This window comes from Stegostoma tigrinum, chromosome 35, assembly GCF_030684315.1.
Source record: "Stegostoma tigrinum isolate sSteTig4 chromosome 35, sSteTig4.hap1, whole genome shotgun sequence".
NCBI classification, from domain to species: Eukaryota; Metazoa; Chordata; class Chondrichthyes; order Orectolobiformes; family Stegostomatidae; genus Stegostoma; species Stegostoma tigrinum.
The window spans coordinates 20483894-20506514 of NC_081388.1; the positions used below are offsets into that span (position 1 = coordinate 20483894).

A 22621-nucleotide genomic window follows, 5' to 3' on the forward strand; every position below is an offset into this window, starting at 1 on the left:
TAGTTGGGAGATGAGTTGGGGCTAAGGACAGGTGAGTTGTGTGGCCTGGTACGAAAACAGCAAAACATAGAGGGAAGCCCAGATGGACATGCAATGAAGTGTTAACTGTGTCCTCTGAGAAGCATTAATTTATGATTGCTGTCCCACTAGACCTTCAATGAAGGGTAACTCTGGGCTATCAATGCTGACTGGGTGTATGGCTGCAGTTCAAAGAGGACATTGGTCCTAGGGCCCATGGGAGATTCTAGTTGTGGCTGGGAGTGTGCTGGTGTGGTGAGTGACTGGTGAAGTACAATTGGGACAGTACATAGAACACAGAACATTAAACAGTATAGCACAGTACAGGCCCACGAAGAATGTGAAAACCAGCTACGTCTCGTAGAGAGTAACCCTCCGCAAAACCAGGCTAAAAAAAAAGACACTTTGCTGACTTTTGGTAGCTTTCAGCCCAATATTTTCCCCTTTCCATCTATCAGTTATGCTGTTTTAAAGCACCGTTCATGTTCAGGCCTACAGCAGTCTGGTTAACTTCGCGAGTTACCTCTTTGCCCTCAAACTTTGGGAAGTCTGCATGACCTTTGAGCGGGATTAAAGATTTCACCTGCCTCTCAATAGCATAATGAGAATGTGTCATCATCATCGAAGGAATTCAGTTGGACCATCAAATCTCACTCCAATGTTCACTCAATTCTAAGTACCATGGGCTTCATCAGGCTCAGGCATCTGATGGGAACATCACCTGCGACCTGGTTAATATACAGTGAAAGGGAGAGAGTCCCATTCCTGTTGGGGTCCTGCAGAACTCCGGTATGTTTACACCCCCATGAGTTGGCAACAGCAAAACCAAGGCAGGTAGTCCTAGTTAGGCAAGGCCTTTTAGACAGGTAGGTGGAGCTATCATTCAGACCAGTCATAATCTGAACGAAGGGTGGAACAGGTTCGAGGGGCTGAATGGGCTCCTCATGTTCCTCACCTGCTCCCTGTCTTCAGGTAAAAAAAGTCCTGCTCTAAAATTGCCTCAATCTTTTCACTCAGAACATCGGTCATTCACAATGTGGTTAACCATAGAATCCCTACAGTGTGGAAGCAGGCCATTTGGCCCATCAAGTACACTCCAACCCCTGCAAAGGGCATCCCATCTAGACCCACCACCCCCACCTATCCCTGTAACCCTGCACTTCCCATAGCTAATCCACCCAGGCTGCACATTCCAGGACACTACAGGGTAATTTCCCATGGCCAATCCACCCTAGCCTGCACATCTTTGTGGACTGTGGGAGGAAACCGGAGTACCTGGAAGAAACCCACGCAGACACGGGGAGAATGTGCAAACTCCACACAGACAGTGGCCTGAGGCTGGAATCGAACCTGGGTCCCTGACACAGTGAGGCAGCAGTGATAAACACTGAGCCACCGCTCCGCCCTAAAATGAAGAGAGGAACTATATTGCAGGAAGGAGATAATTTGAGGGGGAGAGAGTTCCAATACTGAATGCTGAGCTTTAACATGAATCCTGGCCACATGTGAAGGGCATGGAATAATATTCCCAGATGTAGGACAGAAACTCCTCTCAAGATTTACCTGTGATTGGATCTGCTGGGATCCATTACTATCTCAGAACACAACCAAAGATGAAAATATACTTTGAGCCTCTTGTTTTGGCAACTGTCTGGCAGTGCCATGACTGTTATGTTTTTTGATCACTTGAACTTGCAGAGGAAACTTTGCTGAGTCAAACATTAACTGCATAACCGTCATTATTTATTACCAGTTTGAAACATCACTCACGATGCCAAAAAGAATTTCAGACAATCCCACGGCCAGAATGGTGAAGTACATACAAATAGTTTTAATTTTTTTTTCCTTACGAGATGGTGGTCACACATCGTCACCTCAGAACATGGCAGCTAACGCTGTGGTAACCTACACAAAGTGGTCCCTCATGCCTACACACTGCACTGACATTTGGTGGTGACCTTCCTGATCTCTGAATAACTGAGGCTCAACCAATTGAGTTTTTGAGAATTTGTGCAACCAAGTAGTGAAATTAAAACTTTTCTATGTCTCTTCACAAGTGGCTGCAATGTCCCCTGCCTGGCCCCTGACATAACTCAGTTTGACATGTGCTCCCTGCGTGACCATCTCTATCCCTGCTTCAAATGATCCTGTGGCTGAAACCCTTTGACAGTTCCTTTTATAACTCTCATTTTGACTATTGCAATGGTTGGTCTTCTAATCTCTGTGAACTTGATTTCACCCAAAACTCAGCAAACAACAGTGTCTAACTTGCATCAGTGCATACATCCCAAGACACCCACGCGCATTGATCTCGGCCCCATCGTGCCTCAGTTTTGAATTCTCATTCTGGTCTTTAAATCCCTCTATGGTCTTCACCCGCTCTGTCCTTGAAACCTTCTGTAGATCCACAACAGTCTGGCATCTTGCACGATGCAGATATATCTGCCTCTTCAGCCCCCTACGTTGTGCCTTCAGGCGCTGAGCTCCTAAGCTCTGGACCTACCTGGCTTCCTCATAACAATTTCATCAAACAGTAACCAAAGAGCTGAATGGCCTAATCTTGTTTCAATGTCCTCGCCACTACTCCACCTCACTGTTCCTCTAAGATTCCCCTTAAAAGTTAAACATTTTGACCTCCATGGCCAACATATGTGACAATTTCTCCCTTATAATGCTCCCACAAACTTCCTTGGAATATTTTGCTGCACTAGGGATGCAAAATAGATGCAAATTGGTGCTGTTAAGCTGTAAAACCCAAACTATATTGTATATTGTATAAACCAGGACTTGAAACTGATCCTCAAAACATTTTATAAATCGAACAAGTGAACCTGATGTGTCTTTCTGACAATCGATAATGGATCCACGGTCATCATTAGATACTTCATTCCAGAAATACATTGAATTAGCTCGCTATAACAGTGCAGACAAACACAGAATCTTGCATTTCAAAACCAAACTACGAAGCAACCAGTTCTGGAATATGTTGATACTTTACCATGCCTAAAGCTCATGCTATTTTACAAATGTACAGAAATATTACATGGTGTTGTTCACAAAATGTTCCCTTTGATTTCAAAATGTCATCCCCTCAACAGGCGGACTCTCCCCAAGACGTCATGCAACCTTTCCGACGAAGAGTTAAATATCACTAGGTCAATACATCCTGAGCTAACACCACTGTGGGTTTATCTACAACACACAGGCTGCAGTGGTTCAAGAAGGCAGCTCACTACCCCCTTCTCGTGGGCAATCAGGAGAGGCAGGAAATGCTGGGTCTTGCTCATGACAACCATATCCCAAGGATACAAAAAAAATTATTTAAAAAAGAAATTCTCTTTGGAGTGAGAACTAGTGGATATATTAGAGCGCTGCTGATCTCTTTGCTTCGATTTGGCAATATAAGGCAGGACCCTGCAAGGGACTAGGTGCAGGAAACTGGCGAAATAGTGCAAAAAGTAGAGTGGCTTTGTTCTTTGTAATCTACCTCCAGAAATACGCAGGAAATACCAGGGAGAGCTTAAGATACCATCCCCTGAGCAGCACTAAAATAAATCTGGAAAGAAGAACAGGTGCTTAAAGAGGACACACTGCTTCCAATGTTGCAAGTTCCTCTAATGTAGTCTCCTGGTTATATGATGGGGTTAAGATGAAAAGGGTTTATTTGTTCATTCGTTTGCACGATGACAGCATCAGTGGTTAGGCTGGCATGTATTACCTATCCCTAGCTGCCTACTGAGACTCAACCACATTGCTGTGGGTCTGAAGTCACATGGAGGCTAGACCAGGTAAGGTTGGCAGTTTCCTTCCCTAAAGGGCATTAGTGAACCAGATGGGTTTTTCCGACAATCGACGACGGATCATCATTAGACACTTAATTCCAGAATTGCATGGAATTCAAATTCCACCACCTGCTGTTGCGGGATTCAAACCCATGTCCCCAGAACATTGTGTTATGAGGAGGGGTACTTGGGACATAAACAACAGTCTGTGCCAATTGGGCGAAGTGGTCTATTTCTGTGGGGTACAGTCCATGGCTGGAATGAATTGGAAACCTGCCACCTCTGCCCCCACCACCCCATTCTTGCCCTGTTACTCATGATCGGTTGACAATAATGTCAACATTTGCAATGACGTTGAGTGGGTACCAGTAACTGTAACCCACACTCCAGGCACGTCACTACATTACATTTAAGGCCCAGTCCTCACTGGTACAAGGAGGATGAACAGCAACGTCAACGCGCACTCAAGCTGCTGGAATGGAAGGAGGGGGATGACGAAAAATGTGCACATTTCCCAGCTCTTCCCGATCCGGTGGGAGAAACGTGGTTCTGAAAGGTCTAGGGCAGCCCTTAGCAACTGTTGACCTCCACTTGACCATTTTCCACCACCAGCAGCTCGGTGGGAATGGGGGCTGTCTTGGAATTGGCCGCGAGGGCAGGCTTGGATTTGGATGGAGCCTTGGGCGTGGAGCTCGATGGAGCAACGTGGTTGGAGTCCGCTGGTTGGTGATTGTCCTTCAATCCCTTGATAGAGAGCAGCAATTCCTTATGTTCTTCCTGCAGTGCAGTGAAGCAATTTTCCTGTGTTCGAACACCAAGAAACATCAGGTTAAGAGCATAGATCACAAGCCCCTCGTTAAAACTGCCTAAGCTGAGCTGTGCAATGAAGCTGTGCATGTTCGCGGATGAATCTTTGTCTTTAAACATTCAAAATGCTTGTCCCAATTTCCCTAAAGTTTCCTGCCCTCTTTTCAAACCATGCTTAGAAGTGGGATGACAACTGTTAGCTTGCCTGGATAACTGATCTTGTGGAATAAAACCACACAATGACACAGTGCATAAGGACGCCATACAATCCAACAATGCTGCACCAACTCTTTCAAAGAGCTACGCACTTGGTCTCCTTACTGTGCCCTTTCCCCAGTAGAAGAGGAGCAGAGACATTGAATTGGCTAAAAATAGATAGAAAGGTGATGCTAAGCACATGGGTGGCTCAGCGGTTAGCACTGCTGCATCACAGCACCAGGGATCCGGGTTCGATTCCAGCCTCACGCGACTGTCTGCGTGGAGTTTGCACATTCCCCCCGTGTCTGCGTGGGTTTCATCCCGGTGCTCCGGTTTCCTCCCACAGTTTAAAGATGTGCAGCTTAGGGTGGATTGGCCATGCTAAATTGTCCCACAATGTCCAGGATGTGCAGGTTAGGTGAGTTAGCCATGGGCAGTACAGAGTTTCAGGGATAGGGTTAGGGTGAGGGTCTAGGTAGGATGCTTTTTGGAGTGTTAGTGTGGATTTGACAGGCTGAATGGCCTGCTTTCACGCTGTAGAGATTCTATGGACCACAACCTGTGGTTCTATGACATTCGTATAATTCGTTTTAAATTCGTTTAAGTGACAGACTTTGCAGGGAAATAATATGGAGGGCTCGCAGAATCTAAATGTTGAGGGGGAACCTCAGGTGTATGTTCTCAAATCCTTGAAGGTGACACGACAGTGTGCTCAGATGGTTCAGACAGTCGCTGAATCATACAGCATGGAAACACGCCTTTCAGTCCAACTCACCCAGGCTGACCAAGTGTCCCAAGCTAAACCTGTCCCACTCGCCTCATTTGGCCCGTATCTATCCAAACCTTTCCTATTATTATACGCATCCAAATATCTTTTAAATGTTGCAATTGTGCTTGTATCTATCACTTCACACGAACCACCCTCTGTGTGAAAAGGTTTCAGCTCAAGTTCCCTTTAAATCTTTCTCGTCGCACCGTAAAAATGATGCCCACTAGTTTTGAACTCATCCCCCCTGGGGAACAGACCTTTGCTCTTCACCCTATCCATGCCCCTCATGATTTTATAAGCTTCTCTAAGGTCACCCCTTAAATTCCTACGCTTCAGTGAAAAAATTCCCAGACTTATCCAGCTTCTCCCTTTAACTCAAACCCTCCATTTCCAATAACATCCAGGTAAATATTTTCTGAACCCTCTCCAATTTGAATAATAGCCTTCTCATAGCAGGGTGACGCTGTGGACACTGTACTCCGAGTTAGAGCAGCTGGGGTCACGTGAATCTCTTGAAGGTTATAAGGGGTGTAGGGGCATTCTTCAGAGGGAAATCAGGAAGGCAAAGAGAGGATATGAGATAGCCTTGGTAGATAAGGTCCAAAGAGATTCTACAATTATATTAAGGGCAAACAAACAACTAGGGAGAGAATAGGGCCTATTAAGAATCAACAAGCTTGACTATGTGTGGAACCACAGGAGATGGGAGAGATACTAAACAAAAATGTGTATGGGTTGTCAGTGCCTTTGGGAATAGGGGCATTAAGAAAGTAAAACAAATCACCCTGTTCAACTATGAGCTACTCACCTGAGAAAGATTGTCAAGGCACTGCAGAGAGAATGGAGAAGGATTTAGCAAACCAGGGATGTGGGAGTTCACTCATGTTTGATGACTCTCCTTCAGAGCAGAGGGAGACCGAACAGAGGAGATCAAAAGTCTTTGGGCAGAGAGGGTTCTGATAGAGTAAGCTGGGAGAAACTGGTTCCTCTGGAGAGTGCACCTCTAACAACAGGGTCATAAGTTGAAAATGATTAGTTAAGGAACTAAAGGAGGAACGAGGAGAAATATTTTCAGACAGAGGAGGTTTGATGAGATCTGGAGCTCACCTGAAAGCTCAGTGGAATCGGGTCCCACTGGAACCTTTCAAAGAACAATGGGACGTGTAGTTAGAGAGGAATGGTGCAGGGGTATGTAGGAGTGTGGGATTACAGTGAACAGGTCTTTGAAAGAGTTAGCTAAATGGCCTCCAGCAGGGATTGATAGAGCTGACAAAGGGCAGCCAATACTTACCAAAGACTCAATTTTCTGCCGGTTCTGGGCAGCAAGCTCTAATTTTTCAATGTCCTTCCTCCTCTCCTCTTCAACTGCTTCAAGTCTGGAAAATTAGAAAGCATTTCCCATCAGGGTCAAGCCAGGATGATGGTAACACATACAATGGCGGGTCACGGGAAATAGGAGAGGAATGTGCCCATCAAGAGTGAGGGTAGCAGAGTAAAGGTGGGTGAGTAATCCGAGGAACAGAATGCAGAGTTTGAACTTGGTTAATTCATTCATGAGACCAAACATTTGTGCCAATATCTCACATCTCTGCTGGATCAAATCTGTTGGAGGTGATGGGCCTTCGGCTGGATTGGAAATATCTTACCAAATTAAGCTTGTATTTCTACTTCAACTATCACGGGAGCTAAAATGTTTCATTGCCCATGTAGAGCCTTTGGAGTCATTCCTGTTCTGTAGACAAACCATGGCAGCTAATTTGTGCACAGAAAGATCCCATAAATAGCAATGAAGCGTGTCGTCAGTTCATCTGGTTTTTTTTCATGAAATGGGGAGCATGATAAATGCCAACCAGGAGACCTCTGCTACTCTTAGTTCAATCAAGATTGTCAAGGGATCTTCTCTACCCAGTAGTAAAGGTCAAACCCATGCAGCAGTGGTGATTAGGTATGGCTAAAGTAAGAGATGAAGAATGGGGCTTTGGCCCACAAGCTTCTGACTCGAGAGGGTCAATGCCAAAACTCAACAGAAGTGTTCGATTCCAAACTAAACTTCCTAAATACAATGGTACATTATGACCCAGAAATATCTATGTCTCTCTAAACCAACTCAATTGCACCTCAGAGTCTCAAAATGCAGACCATTGAGCCATTTCCTTACTCTTTAGAGGACCTATTCAATTAGTCCCACACTCCCACAAGCGCTGCAAAGTGGGAGATGTGTAGATAGGTCAGTGCAGATCTGAAGGGCCTTTGGTATGATACATGACTCCATGACTTCCTTACTCCCTGCCCAACCTCTCACTGTGCTCTTGCTCCTCCATGTCTCTATGGGTTACAGCTTGTTTGATTATTTTATTGGAGGACTGCACATCCACAGCACCATCAGCTCCAACTCTGATCCTGGCTCATCTGCTGCTGAAACCATCGTCACTGCTATTGACACCTTCAGATTATTCCCAAGGCATCCTGACAGCCTCCCATCCTCCACTCTCCAGTAAGAACAGTTTGATCGAAACCCAGCTGGCCATTTCCTCGCTCACACCAAATCTCACTCTGCCACCACACACGCAGCCCCCCGCCCGTTCATCGGCCCTTACTGGCTTCTGTCTGAAATTCTCATTCTCGGTTTTGAATTGATCCACTGCCTCAGCCGTCCCCTTTCTCTGTAAACATCCTCCAGCCTCCACAAGCCTCCGAGATCCCTCTGCTCCTCCAAAGTGCACATTGCCGATTTGAATCACTTCACTACTGATGGCTGCGCCTTCACCTGCTGGGGCCCTAAGCTCTACAATTCCCTCCCCAAACCTCTCTACATGCCCTTTAAGAAACGCTTTCCTCCCACCCCCCCCACTCAAATTATTGAATCTGTCTGAATACTTCCTTCTGCGGCTCATTGTCAAGAATGGCCTTTTGCTATGCACTTTGTGGAGTTGTTTTTATTAAATGAGCTATATAAATCCAAGTTGTTGTTGTTGAGATTAGCACTATTCCCCAACCACTGTTCCTGCTGAACACAACTCAGGTGAGGTTGTCCCAGAAGTTAACACAACAGTAGTTTGCCATCTCTGCATTACACTCCACTCTGACAGAAAGCCACAGCTAAGCCATAGTTTCAGACACAGGTTGAGAGGCAGGTTTGAATGAGAGTCCTAGAGTCAAACAGCATGGAAACAGACCCTTTGGCCCAACCAGTCCATGCTGACCGTAATCCCAAACTAAACTAGCCCCACTTGCCTGCTCCTGCCCTATAAACCCCTAAACATTTCTTATTTATGTACTTACTTAAATGTCTATCAAACATTGTAAATGTATCCACATCTATCGCTTCCTCTGGAAGTCCATTCCGCACCGAACCACTATCTGTGCAAAAAAAGTGCCTCTCAAGTGTTTTCATAAATCTTTCTCCTCTCGCTTTAAAAATATGTCCCCAAGTCTTGAAATCCTGCCCCCCCGCAACCTGGGAAAAGATACCTGTCATTCACCCTATCCATACCCAGCATTATTTTATAAACTTTTTACAATGTCGCCCCTCAACCTCCTACACTCCAGTGTGCACTTTCCAGTCTCTCCCTATAACTCAAACCCTCCATTCCTATCAACTTTCTGGTAAATCTTTTCTGAACCTGCTCTCGTTTAATAATATCAGAGATAGCAGGAACTGCAGAGAATCTGAGATAACATGGTGTAGAGCTGGATGAACACAGCAGGCCAAGCAGCATCAGAGGAGCAGGAAAGCCGCTAAGATGCTACTTGGCCTGCTGTGTTCATCTATCTCTACGCCTTGTTATCTCTAGTTTAATAATACCCTTCCTATAACAGGGAGCCTAGAACTGGACACAGTGCTCCAAAACAGGCCTCGTACAATCCAAGTTGACTTGGGCAGTGAGCTATTCACGGATCAATGCATCCTCACCTGGTGCTCAGATCCTTTATTTGCTTGTCCTTCTCCTCCAGTTGGGCTTTCTGCCTCTCTTCGCTCTCCTGCAGCACTCTCTGAACATGCTCGTCAATGTGGTTCTTAAACTGCTTCAGCTCCTCGTTGATGGTCTGCACGTTTTGCTGGAGGCTCGAGATGTCTTGTTCATGCTGGGATAGGGAATGGGGAGGAGGGGCGAGGGAATGGGAGGCGGGGAGATGTTATTAGTTTCTGTGCATGGGTTCGAACATTCAGCTCTTCCAGGCCAGCTGGGAATTCTGGGAAAGGGGGCTAACCTACAGTCAGGGAATGTGACAGAATTGAACCAAACCAAACTGGTCCCAATGTTAACTCCCCCACCCATGTGAACTCAAGCAGCTAACTGCACTGTATTAGAGCCAGGATGGGAGAGCTGTCTAGCACAGTTGCTCATGTCCCTACCTCTGATTCAAAAGCTGCAGGTTCCACAATATGGATGCAGAAGGTTTGTGTGTCTAACACAGCCAAATTCAGCACCCTTTAAAGGCAGATAGTATGGTAGAGATTCTGGGTCAAGCTATAAAGTGGATAGAAAGTTGGAGCCTCAGCTATCATGGCCCTGAGCTCCAGACCACAATGTGTGTGGAAAAGTGCCACAGCAACTGGGACTCCTTAGGGAGGAACTAGGGAGGGTGTGGTTAGCTCAGTTGGCTGGACAGTCAGCGTGGATCAGACCCATGTCAGCAGCACCAGGCGGTTCAATCCAGTGGATTCAGGACCCCCGCCCCCACCGTCACCCCCCGACCGCCGCCCCCCCCCTCCCCCCCCCAAACCTTGCTGTCCCTTCTGGGTTGGGCCTGCTTTCAGGCAGAGACCTCAAGGAGGAAGACAGGAGTAGTCCGAATGTGATGGGCCACAGGAGTGGCAGTGATTCCCGGTCAGCTGTGTGCTGCCTCTTGTATGAGTGTGTGAGAGAGAGAGATAGATTTTCGGACGGTAGCTGATTTGGGACGGACAGTGAGGAAGCTACAATAGACAATGTCCTGGGCTAGTCATTATGGCATAGTGGGAGATCGTTCGGCCCATTGTGCCTATTCCCACTCTCAACTGGTACCCAACCTCTGGTGAACAAGGGATAGAAATCCGCTGTAATGCCACTGCCCAGGCTGAATGAAACTGCAGATCCCCATATGTGAGCATGAATACTTGCTACAACCAGCTGAAGGCTAACCAGTACCCAGTGCATTCAGAAGAGAAAGAAGACGTGAATTTATATAGTGCCTTTCACAACCTCAGGGGTCCCCAAAGCACTTGACTTCAGATGACTCATCTCTTCTTCCTTGAGGTTCCTGCCTGAAAGGGACAGCACAGGGTGCGGGGTGGTGGGGGGAGGTCCTGAATCCACTGGATTGAACCCTCTGGTGCTGCTGACATGGGTCTGATCCACACTGACTGTCCAACCAACTGAGCTAACCACACCCATCCATCCCCTCCTTACTTCCTCACGATAGGGTCCCAGTTGCTGTGGCAACATGTGCACTTCCCCACACTTGTTGTGATCAGCTCTGAAAGCTGCCCCATTTTAAAAGCACACATCAATCGGAGATAGATAGTTCATCAAAACCAGGTGCTGGTGTCCAGCCTGAATACCTTCTCAAAGGGTTTGAAGTCTTGTCTTCCTGTCTCTGCCTGACAGGACCACTCCTCATGTCCAGAGATGCGCTCCCACGGAACTTGAGACTTTCTGAATGAGTCAACTGGCATCAGGCGGGGATTGTGGCCCTGTCACAGACACAACAGAGTCGGTGCTTCAGATACGTGCACTAACAATCCTAAGGAACTGCACAATTCAAGACCTGCTCAGAACCAAACCCATGAGTGAGGCTGGGGTCTGGGCAGGTGGGGTGACGGCAGTATGTAAGGGTGTAAACTACTCAGCGTGAGGTCAACTGGGACAGCCAGTGAAGGATTACAATTTGTGCCAACCAATAGGAAAGTACGTTTGGCCTCAGCCATTGGTTACCTATGTGTGGTTTTAACCAATGGACAAAGAGTTAGCCAATGTCTCCATTCAGAACTGACATGGAGGACGTTTTATTGGTTGTTACGAAATGTATATTTATAACACTACAATTTTGGTCTCTACCAACCACCTCATGTCTGTAAAGACCTCTATCACCCCATTCTTCTTCAGCCTCCCGTTTGGTCCTTCCAGATAGACACAGCCTTTCGGTTCTGTTTTCATCCCGGCTTTCCATGTTGAATATTCTTTGAAGCCTCCAGATTCTTGTTACAATCAGGGCAGCGCACAATGCTGTGGATCTACACAGGAGACTCTGAGCTGGGCTGGGGCGATTCAGCAACAGAGACTGGGTAGGTTAGGGTTGTTTTCATTAGAGCAGAGGGAGTGAGGGAGGGGCACCTGATAGAGGTGAACACAGTTGTGAGGAGCATGGGCAGTGTGGATGGGGAGAAAGATCTCCCCTCTAGAGAGGTCAATAACCAGGGGGCACAGTTTTAAGGAAAGGGACAGGAGGTTTAAAGAGAATTTAAGGAAATGTTTTTTCACTCAGAGGGCGGTGGGTATCTGGAATTCACCACGTTAAAAACAATGGGGTGGTAGAGGCAGGAAGCCTCCAGACATTTCGAAATTATTGAAATGAGCACCAAAGCAGGCAAGGCGACAGGCCAAGTGCTGGGAAATGGGATTAGAGTAGATAGAGGTTCGACGACCAATGCAGATACGATGGCCCAAAGAGCTCTTGTTGTTCTAAATGGTTGAACCAAGATCCCACGCAAGTTTAACATTGCACCCCTGCTCAGCAAACATATTTCACCAGAAATGAATCCCCTTCTGGAGTTACAGTGAAGGATTCACATCCAAGTCCCTCTATACAGGAGCCTGGGGATCTGTTGCATTTTCCCAGCATTTTGGGTTTCAGCACAAGCTCACCGGCATCAGCATGCAGCACAGGAGGAGGAAGTGTCTGAGGAACAAGGCAATTACCTGCATTCTGAGGCGCGGGTTGCTTTGTGGGCAGGTGTGCGATGACTTTAAGGAGTGGGAATCAGACAGGGGAACCTTGGTTAGGGTAGCGTAAGATTTCTCTGGTAAGTTTGCGAGCGTGTCTTCCCTGGCGTGCCCATCCACCCCAGACGCCGGTTCCAGCGCCGAGTGCTGCCGGGAGATGTTCGGTCTTTTCCGAGCCGGAGCACTCTGGGTCCGTTTCACCACTGACATTGCCTTGTCTTGTTTCCCACTGCACTTCAGCTGGTGCTGTTCCTGGGGACACTGGTTCAGGCTCAGCAGCGAGGCACTCACTGTCTGGACATTCTTGGGCGCTACGTAGACTGGCTTGTCTTCCCGGCAATACTCACTGAAAGAAAAGGCATTGTGCTTAAGGACTGTGCAGCAAACTGGGTCCACAGCAACGTCTTCGTCTGGGACCTTCCCTCACCCTCCCATAGAGGCAGGTGTCATGGAGGGGAATGGCAAGCGTTATTTAGTCAGCTTTTGTGCTCCTAAGATGCTGCTTGGCCTGCTGTGTTCATCCAGCTCCACACCTTGTTATCGAGCACACACTCACATACACACACACTCACACACACATAAACAAACACGCACACACATACACACTCACTCACACACACAGACTCTCACACACTCACTCTCACACATTACACACGCACACTCACTCTCACACTCTCCAACACACACTCATTCACACACACTCATTCTCTCACACACTCACACACACAAACTCACTCACACACACACACATACACACACACACACACACTCTCACGCATACACACACTCACTCACACATACACACACTCACTCTCTCATACACTCACTCACACACACACACTCTCACTCACACACACACACACACACACACACACACACACTCACTCTCACGCATACACACACTCACACATACACACACTCTCTCATACACATACGCACACACTCACACACATACACACACACTCACACAATCACAGACACATTCTCACACACACACACGCACTCACTCTCACACACACACACATACACACACACACTCACACACACACTCATACACACACTCACTCTCACGCATACACACACTCACTCTCACACACACACACTCACACACACACATACACACACACACTCACATAATCACAGACACATTCTCACACACACACACGCACTCACTCTCACACACACACATACACACACTCACACACACACTCATTCACACACACACACACACTCACTCACACACACCCTCACTCTCTCATACACATACACACTCTCTCATACACATACACACACACTCACACACACATTCACACAATCACACACACACTCTCTCACACACACACACACACTCTCACACACACACACACACACACACACACACAGATACAGACACAGACATACACACTGATGCACGCAGAGACACATACACACAATCTCTCACACACGCACAACACATACAGACACACACACACAGACATACACACACACACACACACACACACAGACATACACACAGATGCATGCATGCACACACATAGACACTCTATCACACACATATACAGACACATGCACACACATGCACACACACACACACACACACACACACATACACACTCTATCACACACATATACAGACACATGTACACACACATATGCAGACACATGCGCACACACATACACACTCTATCACACACATATGCAGACTCATGTACACACACACATATGCAGACACATGCACACACACACACACACACACACACTCTATCACACACATATGCAGACACATGCACACACACACTGACACACATACACACTATCGCTTATATACACAGACACACACACACTCACATACAGACACACACACATACACATGTACACACACACTGACACACATACACACTATCACTTATATGCACAGACACACACACAGACACACACACATACACATACACACACACACACACACACACACACATACACATGCACACACACACAGACACACATACGCACTATCACTTATATACACAGACACACACACACTCACACACAGACACACACACATACACACACACAGACACACATAAAAAACACAACAGAAAAACACAGATCCACAGACAGACATGACAGTAAGATACAGGCACCACCTTTGGCCATTTTCTGAACCACGCAGTAGCCAGCTAGACCTTGGGTCCTCCATTCTGATATTACAGCATCCTATTGGGCAATATTCTTCAGTTAACCCCTTGAGTTGATAACTCAATGGAACAATGCTGCTAATCCCCTGACATCACCTATGGAACACACTTCCTGACACCGTGTTGAATATATTTTGACTTTTCTCAATTGACTCACGAGCAGTTATAGATCAGACATGGGGGAAGTCATGTGGTTACCGTAATGATGCTAGACTATTAATCCAGGAAGCTCAGCTAATGTTCTGGGAAACAGCCTCAAATCCCACCCTGGTAGCCAGTGGAATCTGAACTCAATAAAAGAATCTGGAACTGAGGGGCTATTGATGACCATAAATCCATTGTCAATTACTGGAGAAGCTCAGCTGGTTCACTAATGTCTTTGAGGGAAGGAAACTGCCATCCTTACCTGGTCGGGCCTACATGTGACTCCAAACCCACAGAAATGTGTTTTACTCTGGGCAATTAGGGATGGACAATAAGTGCTGACCCAGCCAGCGACACCCTCTTCCCATGAATGAATAAAGGAAAGAAAAACATATTAAAGCAAGCTGAGACAAAAAGTATACATGCTAAACTGTAGATCAACCATGGAAAGCTGTAGAAGCCCAGTCACTGAGTGTATTTAAGACTGAGATGGATAGGTTCTTCATTAGTAAGGAGATCAAGGGTTATAGGGAGAACAGGATTGAGAAACACATCAGCGACGATCGAATGGCAGAGCAGACTTCATGAGCTGAATGGCCAAATTCTGCTCCTATATCTTATCTTAATGATCTAAATTGAAAGTTGGAACAAATCTGAGGGGCTGAACAGCCTACTCCTGCTATCGATTCCTATACTCTATACTGCTCTTCCTAAATCACCCACAACCGTGGGAATCCTGTTCCATTCCATACTCCACCTCAGGCAATAATTCCTCCACAAGGAGGGCTTTTTCAGACTTACCCGAAGTCTTGGTGCTGGAGCAGTGGTATGTTTGGGTTTTTCAGTGAGTGGGTGATTCCGTTGAGAATGGCAGGGAGAGGTCGCAGTTTGGCCAGTTCTCGCTGTCATTTGTAGGTGGCATGAGACGACAACAGTGGCAGCCAGGATTGTATAAGTTGCAGTAAGGAAGAACATGAAAGGGGAGACAAGATAAGACAGACAGGAACACAATTTGAAAGTTATGTCATTTTAAAGGCACATTGATTACGTTTAGTAATATCAAAGGACTTAAGCTGCAGCTTTTTTCACCCCTTCCCCTCTGATGCCCTGTAACTTCATTTAACTTGACAAAAAGGGGCCTGTCTTCATCCAGCACTCCCCGTTTCTCTACTCCCTCCTCCTCGGAAATATTTTTCGAAACCTACAGCCCAGCTTTTGTTGATCTCCCCTGTATCTCCTGGATCGGTTCACAGACTAAGCTTTGGAAGATTCTCACAAATATAACACAGTTGTAAAGGACCTTGGCACACCACATGATGCTTTAGGGCGCTGAGCACAAAATAAAGCACCATTGCACTCCAATGTCATTATATCAAAGCCCATTGAAAATGCAAGTTCTCTGTACAATGTTCCAGCATCAATACCAACCACCAAAGAGAAATGGAATCATTCCCATTCCAATATTCTTTTGGACAACACCAACTCAGTGATAGATTGGCAGTAGTTACGTCAGAAACACATTCCCAGTAAGAGCTAGCTGGGTAAAACTACCTCAAGCCCAATTCTTGGAGGAGGCATCCAAGGACCATTCTAACAGCCTGGCTCTACATTCGACTGTTGGTTCAGGGACTTCGGGTAAACCAGGTTCAAAGTCAACAAGTCAATCAGAGCCGAGCAAAGAATAACAAGCTCAGCATGTCACAACCATTACCTGCTGCAACCGAGACATAATGTCACAGAGAAGAGAGTGCAGGATGGATAGAGCCAGGCCAAGGTCAATGCAACCTTCAAATTCCGAATTGTTGACGCTGGGCTCCAGGTTGGAAATGGTTGTCAGGAAGAATTTCATGTTTTCCCAGTTTGATTCCAGGAAATTATCCATGAAGGTCATGTAGCCCTCTTTGTCTTCAAACCTGCAGGATGGGCAAAAGACTCAACTGAGATTGGTTCAGGAAACCTCCAAGCAAAGTCACGAATGGTGCAGAAACGAGACAGACGCTGTGTGCCTGATAGAGTCCACATGCAGCTAAGAAACAAATCAGGTGCTGATAATTGCGGAACATGCCATGAAATCTCACCTTCCCAAACCCTGATATTGCCGACCCAGTCAACACCATCAATAGTGCAGCTCCCACACAATGGAAATGGATAGCCACTGAGATCAACTTCCCAACAGTTTCATTTGAACAGTATCTCATTACTGCAAAAATGATTCTCTACACTTCATAGAGTGGGTCAGCACTGGGGAGCAAAGCGATGGTCTTTGTGCGACTGCTCAGACAGTGGCTCTTGATCATTGATATCCCACAAGCAGCAAGAAATGAAGCAGAATGCGCATTTCCTTTGCTGCTGGTGTTGTCAAACAAGGCCATGAGACCTGATCATATAATTCACCCTTCCCTGCAGTACTGAGGAAGCGCCGCACTGTCAGAGCTGTCATCTTTCAAATGATATGGACATGCGTGGAGAAAGTCAGAATCACACAATCCCAAATTACAGTCCCAAGATAATAAAATGTGAGGCTGGATGAACACAGCAGGCCAAGCAGCATCTCAGGAGCACAAAAGCTGACGTTTCGGGCCTAGACCCTTCATCAGAGAGCTCTCTGATGAAGGGTCTAGGCCCGAAACGTCAGCTTTTGTGCTCCTGAGATGCTGCTTGGCCTGCTGTGTTCATCCAGCCTCACATTTTATTATCTTGGAACTCTCCAGCATCTGCAGTTCCCATTATCCCCAAGTTACAGTCCGACTTATTTGAAATCATAGACTTTCAGGTGATGAAGGAGCAGGGTTTCAAAAGCTTGTGATTGCAAATAAACCTGTTGGACTATAACCAGGTGTGGAGTGACTTCTGACTTCATCTTTCAAATGACACATCAAAGCAAGTTGCTACCACCCCATTGGGGGTAAAAAGTCACTTACAACTGTTTCGAAGGGCAGCAGGGAGGTACTTGCTGATGCCCTGGTCAATGTTTATTCCTCTGTGATGTTACAAAGTAAGGTCATTTCGCTGCTGTTAGTGGGAACTGTCTGTGCACAAATTGGCTCCTGCTCTTCCTACATTGCAACAACAAGTTGACTTTAAGAATAGCTCAGGGAGTAAAGCACTTTGCAATACCCCAAGGTCATGCAAGGTGCTATAGAAATCTTCCTGGCAGGTTCCTGTCTAAGCTCAGCTGCTGAGGTTAGCCTGATGGCGTACATACGTGGTAAAGTTGGCCAGGTTCTGAATGACTTTAGCGACGAGTGTGAGAGTCCGTGCGGTGCTGTCGTTGGGATACTCCTGGGTCAGATTGAATAGACTGGGCGACATTATCGCAGGGCAGAGAAATCGCAGAAACAGCGAGGCACAGATCATCCTCATCCCAATCTCTGCTTTCCCTCGACTCAAACATTGTTGCTGCCAAGTTGCAAATATCTCTCTCAGCTCGTCTGGAAAGATGCTGTGAAAGGAAGGAACAAGGAAGTAGAAGTAACATCCATTTGTACAAAATCAGGGTGAATCCTGGCACACCCGGAACCAAACTGTTCATTTGATTTATTATAGTCACATGTACCTAGGTACAGTGGAGAGTTCTGTTTTGCATGCAGTTTTACAGGTAGATCATATCATGCAAAGTGCGTTAGGATAATAGAACAGAGTGAGGAATACAATGTTATGGCTGCAGAGAAGGTGCACAAGGAGCACATTAATTTAAAGAACAATTAATTTAAAATGTGAGAGGTCTACTTAGAAGTCCATAAACAGTGGGGAAGAAGCTGCTCTTGAATCTGTCGGAGCGTGTGCTTAAGGTTTTGTACGTTCTGCCTGACGGAAGAGGGTGGAAGAGATTGTAACCAGGGTGGGAGGGGTCTTTGGTGATGTTGGCTGTCTTCCTGAGGCAGCGAGAAGTACAGATGGAGTCAATGGACGGGAGGCTGGTTTGCCTGGTGTTCATAACTCTCTGTAGTTTCTTACGGTCCTGGGCAGAGAAATTGCCGTACTAAGCTGTGATTCATCTGGATAGAATGTTTTCCATGGCGCCTCTACAAAAATTGGTGAGAGTCTTTACCGACATGCCGAATTTCCTTAGCTTCCTGGGGAAACAGAGTCTTAACATCACCCATTCTCACACTTCCCCAGAAAAGCCTCAGGAGTTTTTGTTTTTCAAAATCAGTTCATGGGGTGTGACCATTGGTTGCTTCATGCTTAATGGAAGCAAGTCAGACAGAATTCTGAGAGAATACACTTATGTTTACAAGGCATGGGATTGGGTATTTCAGACAGAGATGAGGAGTAATCTCTCCGAAAGGAGGCTTTGTGATCTCTGGAATCATCGATCCCAGAAGTCTGGGGACTCTGAGCAATGTTTAAAAATGAGTGCAGTAGACTCTTGGACACTAAAGCAGTTAATAGATTCCGGGGATCAAGCGTGGCTGGGACAGAGGATCAACAAAGATCCTAATGTAACATGGGCTGAAGGAGCCAAACTTTGCTCCTGCCATCCTCTGTTTTTGCTCTTTATATCCAGTGAGTATTGCTAGTAAAGGGCAATATTTTTCCCATTTTTAATCCTACTTGAGAAGGTGGCAGCGAGATGTCTCCTTGAACCGCTGCACCTCTTGTGGTGTAGGTAGGCCCGCTGCGCTGTTAAAGAGGGATTTTGTCCCGGGGACACTGAAGGAACAATGCGATGTGTCCAAGTCAGGATGGTGAATGGCTTGGAGGGGAACTGAAAGATGGTTCCCTCGCATCTGCTCCCCTTGCCCTTCTCAGGTGTGGAGGTCACAGGTTTGGAAGGTGCTGTTAGGTGAGTGTTAGATAATAGTCACTGCTGCTACGAAGAACACATGTTGAAGGCAGTGAATGTTGAAGGTGATGGACATGTCCTGGATGGTGTCAAGTTTCTTGAGTGTTGTTGGAGCTGCCCCCATCCAGGTAAGTAGGGCATTTCCATCACACTCTGGACTTGTGCCTGGTAGATGGTGAACAGGCTTTGGGGAGTCAGGAGATGAGTTACTCATTGCAGGATTCCTAGCCTCTGGTCTGCATTTATGTGGCTGGTCCAGTTGAGTTTTTTATGTACTCACCGATGGGAATCAGTGATTTGCTGAAAAGCCTCTTCACAGATGGTCTTCACGTTGGCTTGATTCTCTGACACATCATTGCCTGAACATTTGTTGGGATCAACTTCATAATTTTCCTCTGGGTTGTAAAGCCTCGTCACAAATTCTCCTGTGAATGACATTGAGGGCGATTAAACCCCTCAGTAATACAACACCTGTCACCTACAGCCTTGATGGATTTCAAATTGGGGTGAAAAATGTCAAGGAGGTCTATTACTTGCAGATCACTTCTCCCCTGTTTCTAAATGCCACACCCCTCAGTTATTCTAAGCTCCTAAAATGAGGACTTGGTGCTAGTCCCGAGGCCCAGGCAGTGCCAGGGCCAGTTCTTGTTCGGCTCTTCTTTCGGTCTCTGTCTTTGCAGCAAGCTGTTAGAAATAATCTGTATGTTGGCCTTCATTGGTTCCAGTATATTTGAGTCTTGCTGCAGCTGTACAGGACCTTGGTGAGACCATCCCCAGAGCACTGCATGCTGTTTCAGTCTCCTTACTGACGATAAGGTACACTTATTGTAGAAGGAGTACAGTAAAGGCCTCCAGATTGAATCCTGGGATGTATGAGGAGATATTGGGCTTTAATTCTCTGGAGTTTAGAAGAACGAGAGGGCATCTGACTAAAATGGAAAGGTTCTGAAGTTTGGACAGATGCGGGGCTGGGAGTGGGGGAGAGGTGGGGGTTTGAGGTTTGTGGTCCAGAATGAGGGTGTCACTCCAGGTCTCAGGATACGGGGTGGGCCATTTCAGAATGACATGAGGAGAAAGTTTTTCACTCAAAGGATGGGCAATCCTGTGGGGCTTCCCATCACAAGGGCTGTGGAGGCCAAATTAAGAAGGAAAAGGTAGATTTCTAGAGGCTGACGGTTGTAAGGGTATTGGGGAGGGATTGGGCGTATGGCAGTGAAGATGGAGGATCAGCCATGCTAATGTTGAATGGCAGGAGAAGATTCAATGGGCTGAATGGCTCCAATGTTCTATGTGTGTTGGCCCTGGGCACCTACCCACAGCTGGTTCACTGATCCTCGAAGCCCAGTCCTAACAATGAACCTAGTGACCATCCTTTGGCCTAGCTGAGCCCTGAGCCCAATGTGATGGGACAGCAGAATGACCTGGATTCCAACAGCAGCCACCTCAAGATATTCTAACTCCCGTTCTACTGACAGGTCTACGCTCGGGAGCGGCTCAAATGAAGTAACGGACTGGTGAGTATATAAAAGAATAATTTTTTTTAGAAAGTACTTTAAAAAGTTTTCATTTACACACGACATTGTACAGATAACACAATAACTTTGATAATTGTATGCTGAATGTTACCATGGTGAATTATTGTTTTGTTTTCATCATCATTAAGTGTTTTCAATTTTCAAATGTTAAGGTGAACTTGTTTGGGAAAATAGTTTTCTGAAGAAGGGTCTAGGCCCGAAACGTCAAGCTTTCCTGCTCCTCTGATGTTGTTTGGCCCGCTGTGTTCGTCCAGCTCTACACCTTGTTATCTCAGATCCTCCAGCATCTACAGTTCCTATTATCTCTGGGAAAATAGTTCAGCTGGCGTTGTCCTAGTGAGAACATGGGTAAGCCTCCCCTGTTATGATGTACCAAGCCACTAGATGGCAGGAGTCTCACGCCCAAGTTGCTTGAATTGGTCCACCCAATCCCAACCAAGCAGAGACTCTGAGTTATGTAGATTGGAAGTGAAATCCGGAAGCACAGCTCACAGAAAGGGTGATGCCAATCTCCAACCCTCTCCCACAAAGGGCTGTGGATGGTGATGGTCACCTGAAATACTCCAAGAATTAGGAGATAGTAAGGGCTGCAGATGCTGGAGTCGGGGTCGATGCAGTGTGAAGCTGGAGCAGGTCAGGCAGCATCAGAGGAGCAGGAGAGCCGACGTTTCGCGTAGGGACCCTTCTTCAGGACTGGGGAGGGGTAGGGAGCTCAGAAATAAAAAAAATATAAATTATTTGTTGGGTAAAGGCATCAAGGAGCAGAGACCAGACAGATGGGGGTTGTCATATAAATATCAGCCACCAAAGATCTCAATAGGCTTGAGGAGGAGAATGGCCACTTCCTGTTTCTATTTTTTTCTGTTAAGGGCAATTTGAATTTTGCCAGAACAGTCACTCAATGAGCTTTTTAGTTTTCAACACTTCATGATTCGGGCGATGTGAATTGACCCCCTCCTGAACCTTCTCCCTCCTCCTCCAGCTCGATATTTAGGGTTTTGAAAGATTCTTGTAGTGGGTGTGGCTATTGCTCGCAAGGACAACATTTCATGCCCATCTCTATGTGCACTATGACCTGAGCAACACGCTGGGCCATTTTCGGGGGTGGTTAAGGTCAATGGGTCACATATAATCTAGACGGGGTGAAGATTGCAAATCTCCCTCCTTATGAGTGAGCTGGGCGGGATTGGAGAGCAAGATAATAAAATGTGAGGCTGGATGAACACAGCAGGCCAAGCAGCATCTCAGGAGAGCAGTTGGTGTTGGTTGTCATGGTTACCATCTCAGAGACTGGATCCAGACTGATTCTAAATTCCATTGGCTGCCATGTCTGATCTGAACTCTGGTCGTTTGAGCATCAGCCTGAATGCCCAGTCCAGTGACATGAGCGCTATGCCACTATTTCTTCTATTTTTGGATACTGCCAGACCTATGGACAGGCACCCAAATGGGCAAGGG

The 22621-nt window shown here is 46.5% G+C and overlaps 1 protein-coding gene across 2 annotated transcripts in view; it reads right to left on the bottom strand.

Annotated features, from left to right (window-relative positions):
* Nucleotides 1-1739: 1739 nt before the first annotated feature.
* The window catches only part of LOC125447514 (ras GTPase-activating protein nGAP-like), a 98927-nt gene continuing 78045 nt past the window's right edge, over nt 1740-22621 (bottom strand). For both annotated transcript variants that reach the window (XM_048521956.2, XM_048521957.2), the window contains 9 exons: nt 19909-20053; nt 18045-18281; nt 16551-16752; nt 15641-15741; nt 12477-12846; nt 11120-11251; nt 9488-9660; nt 6866-6950; nt 1740-4601 (listed from right to left, as the gene is read on the bottom strand). In XM_048521956.2, the coding sequence (XP_048377913.1) occupies nt 4371-4601; nt 6866-6950; nt 9488-9660; nt 11120-11251; nt 12477-12846; nt 15641-15741; nt 16551-16752; nt 18045-18281; nt 19909-20053 (1676 nt within the window). In that variant the 3' untranslated portion in view covers nt 1740-4370. The remainder of the gene's footprint in view (nt 4602-6865; nt 6951-9487; nt 9661-11119; nt 11252-12476; nt 12847-15640; nt 15742-16550; nt 16753-18044; nt 18282-19908; nt 20054-22621) is intronic.